This window comes from Cheilinus undulatus, linkage group 19 (assembly GCF_018320785.1).
Source record: "Cheilinus undulatus linkage group 19, ASM1832078v1, whole genome shotgun sequence".
Classification (NCBI taxonomy): domain Eukaryota; kingdom Metazoa; phylum Chordata; class Actinopteri; order Labriformes; family Labridae; genus Cheilinus; species Cheilinus undulatus.
Window position 1 is genome coordinate 40,757,252 of NC_054883.1, and position 10,305 is coordinate 40,767,556.

The following is a 10,305-nucleotide window of genomic DNA, read 5'->3' on the forward strand; positions in this document are numbered from 1 at the left end:
GAGAGGAGTTGACTCCATGTCAGAATCAGCTCATGTATCTTCACAGTCTGGATCCTTAGGTGGAGCTGATCCACTTGTTATTTTTAACATCATGAAGTCCAATCTGTTCTGTGCAGCTATTGACTTAGGACGAGAGCACACTGGAATGTTATTTATACAAACATTTCTGCTCCGGAGCTCCAAGGGAAGCTTTCAGGAGAGCAGGACCAAAGTTTCAAAGTTAGATGAAGACAGCAGGGTCAATGTTGTGCCCTAAAGGACTGATGAAGTCGAAGGCTTGAGTTTCTCACTGAGCTTAAAGTCCAGGCTCATTCATTCCAAGGTCGGAGATTTTATCAATACTTTGGTATGAGAGTCTCTAGATTGATTTTAGTTATTTTAACAGCACATAAAAATGCCTAATGCAGGGATTTGTCAGCTTTAAGATGCATTCCATGTGGGTGAGACACATTTCTGAATATGTCTGATAGAGTAAGCCAAGGCCATTCAACATGTTTTATTTATTATGACCCAAGAAAGTGTTTCAGGATCTGTCTGCCCTGAAAACTGATTGTTTTCTAATCGTCAAATTAGTTACTGTATTTGTGCCCAGTGTGGATACCAAATGGAGCTCTAATGCCTTTATATTTTTAAGTTTTTTCAGCGTGTGTGCTACAAATTTTTGTTTACAAAATGAGAATTTGGCGTTGGCAAATGTGCACAAAAATGCCCCCCAAATTAACGAACAATAGGAGGAGGAAATGAGGACAAAAATGTCAGGAATGAGCTCTTATCAAGATCAGAATGACTGAGTGCCACAAACACTCCTGCCCTTTTGACCCAGCAACAGCACAAGCTGATAGGACACATTAGATAGGCAGAGAATGAGACGATGCAATACGATATGATAGGGTACACTACAGTATTGTACAATACAACACAGCACAGAATGACATGATGCGGTACAAAACCATGCATTAAGATATGCAACAGAATACGATCAGATACCATAGCAGAAGATGAGACAGGGTACACTGTGGTATGGGACAGTACAGTACCATATTAGCTGTGTTAGCAAACTCCATCCATCTGTACATAATGTGGCATAAACTGATACCAGTGGCCAGTGTTGATCTGTTCTGTCAAAACAATGAAGAGCTGTCATCTAGCTCACCAAACTCTGACTCAAAGAAGAGAAGACGTCTCATGTTGCTGTTTTTATAGAAAAACGTTACAGAAAATGTTGGCATAGTCGAAGTTTCACACCAAAAGAAGATAAAAGAAAAAAACCTGGTAAAGGAAGATGCAACAGACTTTAAACTGAGTATTAGTAGAACTCAGATTTATTGATATCAACATGTCTAGGATCAACGCTGACATCTTTTTTAACAGTTCTTTATAAAGGAGCTGAAAAGTGTGCAGAGGTTTTATCGGTTTCTGATGTTGAAAATTATTATCCGTGCCAATTTTAAACCCCTCTGCACAACTTCTTGCCCACATTTGCCCCTAAATCCAATTTTTGCTACTTCCTGAACCATTTTCACCACTTTTCCAGCTCATTTTGCCTTTTTTTTCCACCCATTTTTGCCGCTCATTTGACCAATTGATAGACTTTCCACCCTTTCTTGCCTTCTTTAACCCATTGGTGATACTTTTTGGACTAGTCTGACCAGTTTTTTGTCACCTCTTCTTTCCCATTTTGTCACATTCTGAGCCACTATCACCACTTTTTCCCAGCAGATTTGGCCGCTTTTTGCGATATTTGTCTCATTTAACATGAGGTAGAAATCACTAGTGGCCCCGCGATACGATATTATCACGATACTTTGGTCACAATTCGATGTTATTGCGATTTTTAACATTTTGCAATACAGTGAGTATTGCGATATAGGGGTGTAAAGGTTCGTGTATTCATACCGAACTGGGCCTCTCGGTACGGCACAGAAGTGTACCGAACGAATACATGTGGAGCCAAGCTCACATACAGACAGAAAACCAGAGAACAACTCACTGTCACACTGTCCTGGCAACCACACAACCACAGTAACACAGCAGCAGCCTGAATATTCCCAGATAAAAGTGTCCTGTTTAGGAACTCTTTGTTTCCCAGTAAAATACAACAGTGGACAAAGACAACAACAGTAGCGCTGACATTATTCAGCAGCTGTGTCGCTGACAGCACGTCGTCCAGCGGACCAATCACAGCATTTGAAAAAGCTCCACTCAGTCATGAACGCCACTGTAAGGAGGAGGAACAGCAAAGTCTTACCAGCCGGTTATAAATTTCTTATTCTTTAAGATCGTTGTTAATATAACAATGGTGCTATGGCTCTGTCAATCAGATTAATTTTACCTTCATTTGTCAGCTTCAGAGGGAGAGACGGACTCTGCAGCTGCCTCATAGGTAAAGTTATTTCACAGCTCTAACCTTTTTATCCGCCAAGATGGGCTGTGAAAAGTTCTCCCAAACTTTGTAGTAGGTCCCATTGGTTAAGAAAGTAATCCAGTGCTGAAGTCCGTGTTGAAATCGGCAGGAAAGACGCTAATTAGCATATTTAACAAGCTAACGCACTGTAGTATGATGACGCGTTCAAGTTGGCTGGGATATTTTGGTGTTTAAAGAATGGGTATAAATATGTCAATATATCAATGAAAATAACCCAGTAACTCAAACATGTATTTATTTAGTAATATTTTTAATCACTGAAGAACTTTTTGAAGGAGGTTACATCATTATTAATAACATGATGTAATTTATTCAGCCTATTTATTTTAATACAATTTAATTTAAAAATTAAAATTGCATTTTATTTATTTGCTTCAATCACCGTACCGAAAACGTACCGAACCGTGACTTCAAAACCGAGGTACGTGCCGAACCCAAATTTTTGTGCAGCGTTACACCCCTGTTGCGGTACCATGAATATTGTGACATATTGCGATCTACACCATTTTTTCAACTATCTAGCTGATTCAGCATCAGTCTTGCCCTCATGTTTGTCATATTTCTGCAGTATTTTCTTTTCATGTAGCACTTCTTACAAACCTCATATGTCCATCTCATCAGTGCCCTGCTTTCATTCCTAACATCCTTCCCCTGGTGCTGCCATGTTTGTTGTACTAACTTTCTCCTGCCCTATGGCCGTCACCTCACTGGACAAACAACTGATTTCATTTTTCCATTATCACAGACTTTAGCTCATATTAGCAATTAATTTGAAAAAAAAGGTACTTGGTGGACGAGACGATTCGATATATCACTAGACAAAATATCGTGATAGTATGCTGTATCGTTCTTTTCTCCCACCCCTACATTTAACCCATTTTGGCCCCTTTTAACCCATTTTCACCACCCTTTTGCCACTTCTTGTCACCTGAAACCATTTTTTCCCTGTTTTCACGAGGGATGCATGATATTGCATTTTTGCCGATATCCGATATGCCGATATTTACAGATTCATTTTAGCCGATACCGATATTTAAATACGTTTGACATAACCAAAAATTTAGTCTTTAGAACGTAATTTAAGGTTTGAGGATGAAAAAAGAAACAAACTGTTTTTTTAAAACACACTTTTAAGTTTGAAGAATGAGGATAAATACAGAAAAAGATCTCAACTTACATTGGTCTGTTGGTCCAGCCTAAAACTCCACTAATTTATTAGAAAATATGACCAAATTTTAAAGTTAATATATGCTGATATCCAAGGCCAAAATATCGGATGCAAATATCGGCAGAAATTTTGGTATCAGCCGATACCGATATCAGGCCGATAATATCATGCATCCCTAGTTTTCACCACTTTTCCTGCCCATCTTGTCTGTTTTTGCCACTTTAAACCCATTTTTTCCAATTGGCCCCACTGATGCCTCTTTTAACCCAGTTAGCCCAGTTCGCCTACTGATTTCCTATAACTGAGTGGTTATTATTCAGGTTTAAAACAAAATATGGATATCACAGCTTAACGTTGTAATGGATAATAGGGCTGGGCAATGTGACCTACTGCCATTTTCAAATCGCAGAGGGTGTAATATTTCCTTTACCTGAAAAGTGTTTTGAAATAGCAGTTTAATACATTTTTTGAGGTAGAGGTGTTTTGCTCTACACATAATGCAAACATTCAAGTGCCAATATTTTCTAGAATAATTGACAAAAGTTCCTACTATCCTTGTTTTTTTTTTGGTCTATATTTGTCTTCTTCAAAATAAAAAAAATCCATAAAATCATCATTCCCTTCATTACAATTCAATCAAATTTGCAATATAGGACCAAATAATTGCGATAAGACATTTTTGTTGGATTGATTTGAATTTTGGGGGGATTCTTGCAAGAAATTTTTTGATATTTTTGCAGAAATTTGAAAAATGTATTTTGACATCTTAAGGAATTTGATTTGAATGGGGGGGGGGGTTCTTTGAGATTTTAAAGTATGTTCTTGAAAATTTGATAAATTTATTTGTAAATTTTTATGGATATTTTTAACATTTATTTGTACATTTTTGGGAATTTGATTCAAATTTCTGGGAGAATTAGCTTTGAAACCTTTAGGTAGTTTCATGAAAATCTAAGAAATTTTTTTAAATTTTTAAGAAGTTAATTTGAATTTTTTTTTGTTTTGGGGGGGGTTGTATTTTTATAAATTTGTGGAATTTATTTGAATTTTTGGGGAAATGTTATCTTTTATTTTTGGTGGTGGGGCAGGTTTTTCTCATTTTTAGTTATCTTCTTAGAATTTTTGAACGTTTATTTGTACATTTTGGGAGACTGTATATAAATTTCTGGGGGAAATAGCTTTGTGTGTTATAATAAAGAAAGGTTTATAAGATGAGGGACCTGAAGAATAATCACATGTTAAATTGCAATGTTGGTTAAAAAAAATCGCAATCAGATTATTTTCCTAAATCGTTCAGCCCTAACGGATAATGATTTTTCTGACTTCCGTTTGACTGGAGATCTCCCCTTTAACCCCCCTTTGAGGGCAGCCTTGCCTGGGGTAGTCTACCTGTCATGCTACGTAGACTTAGCTGTAGTAAAGTCATTAAACTGAAAAACAGAAACAAACAGTTCAAGACCCTATAAACATGTATTAATTATCAGATATTCTGATATGTTCAATGCAGAAAATAGAGTTCAAGTCACACAGAAGTTAAAGGTTAGTATTTTAAGGTGTCAGATGTTTGGGTCAGACTGAAAATGTGGCTGTTAAAGCTGAAAATATTGAACCATGCTCATTTAAACGGTTTAAATATGGCCACCAGATGTCCCTCTGTATCAAACGTGTATCATATGAACGATGCACATCTTTAGGAGTACAATAGGTGGTAAAATTAAGGTCAGTGGTTGTTAAACTCTGTCCTACCGTCTGAATATGTGGTTTTTATTGGATTCTGATGTGAGTTTGAGCTCACAGAGAGAGAAAACTTCAGTAACAACATTAATGTCAGAAGAGAGCAGTGCTAGTTTGAAGCTAGCTGAATAATGTCCATACAAACTTACTGAAGCTAAAGACCAAAAGAAACGTTTAGTTTAACTGAAGCTGAAGACGAATAACGGTTAAAACGGTCGACTCTGATTAAAAGAAAGACTTCACTCCTCTTTAAACTCAATAAAACGTGTTTAAAAGTCGTGACTGAAACACTCACCCTCGCTTCCATACTGTTTTCCATTGTTCGCACCCATTTTAAAGAATACATAATCTATCCACAAGCCTCGGTTAATCAAAAAGAGTTAAATCCCAGAGAAAAGGAGCAGTCTTTCCATGAAGACAGGCGACACAGGCAGAGGGTCCGAGCAGGGCCGCTAGCTCCGACTCCAAATAGTTAATCCAGATGTTGGAGAGAGGACGCCTCAGCATTACGCAAACCGAGAATCCAGCGGTGCAGACTTTTCTATTTCCGAGTATCCACAGACAAAAAGCTCAAAAAGTCGCAGACATTTGAAAAAAAAAAAAAAAAAACACACCAAGATACCAGGGGTTAGGAGGAAAGTTTCCCTAATGGAGTGCAGCTGTTTATCAGGCTGAGTGCGGCCAGACAAGTTAGTGAGGACGCTCAGCTCTCCTCCTCTGGATCTGGATTTAAAGAGACCGCAGACCAGAGAGGCACAGAGCTGGATATTTAAAGAAAGATGAGCTAAACGCAGGCCGAAAGGGGCTTACAGCTCTGAAAGCACTTCAGAAATTTGGACCACGAAAACCTTTACTAGGTATCAGCACAGGGAGGAAAGGGGCCCTAGTTACCAGGACCCACAGTAGAGGGGGGTCCTGAAGAAGCCTGCAATGAAAGGGGTTTCTTTTTGTCTTAATTTAGTGTCATTATTGAACCCAAAGTGACTAAATGAATCAGTGAACAGACTGAAATTTGTATCAATAGAGTCAGGATTTAACCATTGACTGTCAACTTAAAGGATTTTGTGATGAAAAGGTCAACATGATGAGTAAAAAACTCAAAATCTGAGTTAAAAAGTCAAACTTAAAGGTTTTAAAGGTAAACAAAAAAGACATTCAAAGTCAAAATAATGTTTTTAAAAGGCAAAATATGAGATAAAATACTGAAACTATGATTTTTAACAGTCAACAAATGAGACAAAAGTCAAAATCATCAAAGGTCAAAATATGAAATAAGATTTACAAAAATAATGAGTTTAACAGGTTAAAAAAGAGACGATCTCAATATTATAGGTCGAAGCAGGTAAAAACGTGAGATAAATTTCAAAATCATGATTTTAAAAGGTCAAATAGGGTTTAAATTTACAAAAAATATGGGATAAAAAGTCAAAGTTATGAGATGTAAAAGTTAAAATATGAAATAAAATATAAATATCACAGCATCAATGTTACTGTGTGTCCATGTCAAATAAATGCTAAATAAATAAATAAATGAGTTAAAGGCTCAAAATCTGAAAAAAGTCAACTTTATAAGTCCCAAAAGTCAAAATACAAAACTAAAAGTCAAAAAGAAAGGTTTAAAAAGGCAAATATATGAGAGAGAGACTTACAATCATGAGTTTAAAGGTCAAGATATGAGATAAAATACAAATCAAGAGTTTAAAAGGTCAAAATAGAATATAAAATTCAAAATAGGGACTCTAAAAGGTCAAAATATGAGATAAAATTCTTGATCAGGAGTTTAAAAAGTGCAAATATGGGATTGAAAGTCAAAGTTAGGAGTTTAAAAGGTCACAATATGAGAGAAAAGGTCAAAATGATGAATTTAAAAGGTCAAATTATGAAATAAAAAGTCTGATTCCTAAGTTTAGGTCATAATTTTGGGATGCAAAATGAAAATCTGAAATGAAAACAAATGAATTTCTTTCCCTCATTCCTGACTATTTCTACTTTCAACTTTTCCAGATTTTTAAATCTTCAAGGTTAAATTGACATTTTTATACTGGAGGAAATCTGCAGACCTCATTCAGGTGAGACACTTCTAATAAAATATGAAACGATCTTGCAGGCCGGGTAAAACTGCACCTTGGGCCGCATTTGGCCCCCGGGCCTTGAGTTTGACACCCGTGCTTTAACCGATTACTCACTGTTGCCTATTAAAGCAACAAAAATACAAATTTCCTGTCTGGTTACTCTAGTAAAATGTAGCCAAAATGTAAACCTTGATTTCTTCAAAGGAGTTTTATTGTCATTCTAGTCTGCATTTACATGCAGGAAGAACTGGTATGGTATAAATGCCACTGGTCAAGAGCATAGGGGTTTTTATTATTAAATCATGGTCCTGACTTGGTCCGTCAGGGGCTTTGCTAGTCCAGCGGGCATCTCTGAACAAGACTATCATAAAAACTATGATCTGAGTAAAGGAAGACAAGTTTGACTAAAATTACAGTTAAACAGTGAGTATAGTTTCCATTTTTGTGCTTCTTTTATTTCCTGCTGAAGTGGGTCATCACAGGTGTGACTTTTATTGGTTTCCTCACAGCCAATCACATCTGAGGACACATAATCTCTGAAATATTCAGAGGATTGAGGCCTCCTACTGAAAGCAGAGAATAGTTTAACCACACATGTCAGAGCATTTCCATGAATAGCAGCCATACAGGTCATTGGATACCTACAAGTAAAGGCTCTGGACTAAAACCAGTTGTCTGCTGCTGACAGGTGACTTAATATTCAGGATAGATGTGGAAATTCCTTTCTAAAAGCACCCGGACCGTGGATCTGCTGATGATAGTAAAGTATGTTTGTCTATACCAGAGTTACTCAACCCTGCTCAACCAAAGAGCCAAACTGTTGAAAAATACATTTGAAAGAGCCACAAGTGGTGAAAGTGGCGATTAAAATAAGATGGCAAAAGTGGTCAAAAAGTGGCAAACACTGGGAGAAAAGTGGAAAAAAGGGGCAGAATGTGTCAAAAATGGGTGGGAAGTGACAAAAAATAAGTTAAAGGTGTGAAAAATGGACAAAAAGTGGCAAAAATCTGAAAAAAAGGCGGAGAAAATGGGCAAAACGTATCAAAATGTGGCAAAATGGGAAATGGGTGGCATTTAATTGCAAAAGGAAGCTTTAATGGGCGCGAATTGGCAAATAAAAGTAGAAAATGAGCAAAAAAAAAAAGCAGGATAAGAGTGTCAAAAAGAAGTGGAAAAATGGGAATAATGTTTCAAATTAAGACACAAAAGAGCCTCAAATCATCAGAAAAGAGCCACATGTGGCTTCAGAGCCACACGTTGAGTATCACTGGTCTATACTGACCTAGGCTCTAGCCTCTATTGCAGTGGTTCTCAACCTTTTCAGCCCACAACCCCAAAATAAAGGAGCCAGAGACCAGGGACCCCAACTGTACCTGAAGGTGGTTGAGCAGCCAGGAACATTCAAGAATAGTCATGTGCAGATACAGCTGTCCATAAGGGGGGATAAAGGGGGAGGTTTCTGGGACCCAGCCAAACTAGGGGTCCATGGAGGTCAGCAAAACCGTGGTCCATTGTGAAGCTAAGCTGTGAAAACCATATCTTAAATGCGATCTGAATAATAACCACTCTTATTAACAAACCTATGTCTCTATTTATTCACTTAGCCTTCTACAAATGCAATAACTTTGGTTAAAAACATGATTAAAATGGGTTAAAAAATCCTAAAATTAGTTAATAATGTCAAAAATGGTGGAAAAGGTGGTGAAATTGGATTATTTTAAAGAACATAAATGGGTTAAAAGTGGAAAAAATTAGATAAAATTGGCAAAAACAGGCACAAAGTGGCAAAAGGGGGATTAAAAAAGTGGCTGAAATGGATTTAGAGTGCAAGAAAACGGTTGAAATTAGGTGGAATTGGATGGAAATTTGATATAAAGTGGCAAAAATGGGTTAACTGTGGTTAAAATGGGCACAAAGTGGTGTAATAAGTGGTGGATAGAAGCAATAATGGGTCAACAGATGCAACAATATAGGCAGAAAGTGGCAAGAATTGGTTTAGAAGTGGCAGAAAAAGGTGATGGAAAGGGTTTGAAATGGACAAATGGGCCCAAAAATAGGTTTTGTTAAAAATGTGCTAAAAAGTGATGAAAAGGGGTTAACATTTGGTAAAATTGGTGTAAAGTTGCAACAGAGTAATTTAAAAAATATTCCTAGTTTCTTTTAAGGCATCTGGTGACCCCCTCTCAGTGTCTGGCGGTCCCGACCCCAAGGTTGAGAACCACTGTTCTAAAGTAAGCATATTTTTGATGTTTTACACTTTTAATACTTGAACATCTTTGGATTTTGAACCAGAAAACTCAGACATTTGCACCTTTCCCCCACATTCTTGTCCCTGACAAATGATAATTTAAACCAGGGGCAGAATTTAAAGACATTAAAAACCCTCAGTTCCATTTAAATATGTTCCTTCTTTTTGCATAATAAAGATTTTCATATGAAAATGCTGCAAGTCTGCCTAAAATAGAGTATTACAGGGATTTTCCATTTCAAATATTTCAACATCTATGTCTATTGCACAAAGTATGTCTCAAAAGCTAAGAAAAACACTGCCATGTGTGCCCAATTCACGGCACAATGTAGTATTTTCATATCCAAGCCCAACCCTTTGTTATTTTTATGTCCTGCAGACGTATTTTTTACTACTATGTGTAGTTTGTTGATCTGTTTTACTCTTACGAGCCATCAAGAATGCATCATGCACTCTAACAATGTTTGATTGGCCCACATGGTACCAATCAACCGGCTCTCGGCTGTCTGAGAGAGAGAGGTCAAACGCCAAACCTCAAACCTTTACAGCCGGCAGACTCTGCCACGCTGGAATGCAAAGTAAGAAGCGCTCAAAACAACAAAATGAGATAAGACGCACTCTCTCCGAACCAAAAGTGGAGCTAAAGCGTAACAAGAGC

At 37.2% G+C, this 10,305-nt stretch overlaps 1 protein-coding gene across 1 annotated transcript in view; it reads right to left on the reverse strand.

Moving 5' to 3' along the window:
- The window catches only part of LOC121527079 (F-box/LRR-repeat protein 7-like), a 61,400-nt gene extending 55,375 nt beyond the window's left edge, over positions 1-6,025 (reverse strand). Inside the window, exon 1 of the mRNA XM_041813764.1 lies at positions 5,623-6,025. Within this exon, the coding sequence (XP_041669698.1) occupies positions 5,623-5,659 (37 nt within the window). The 5' untranslated portion in view covers positions 5,660-6,025. The remainder of the gene's footprint in view (positions 1-5,622) is intronic.
- Positions 6,026-10,305: the final 4,280 nt, after the last annotated feature.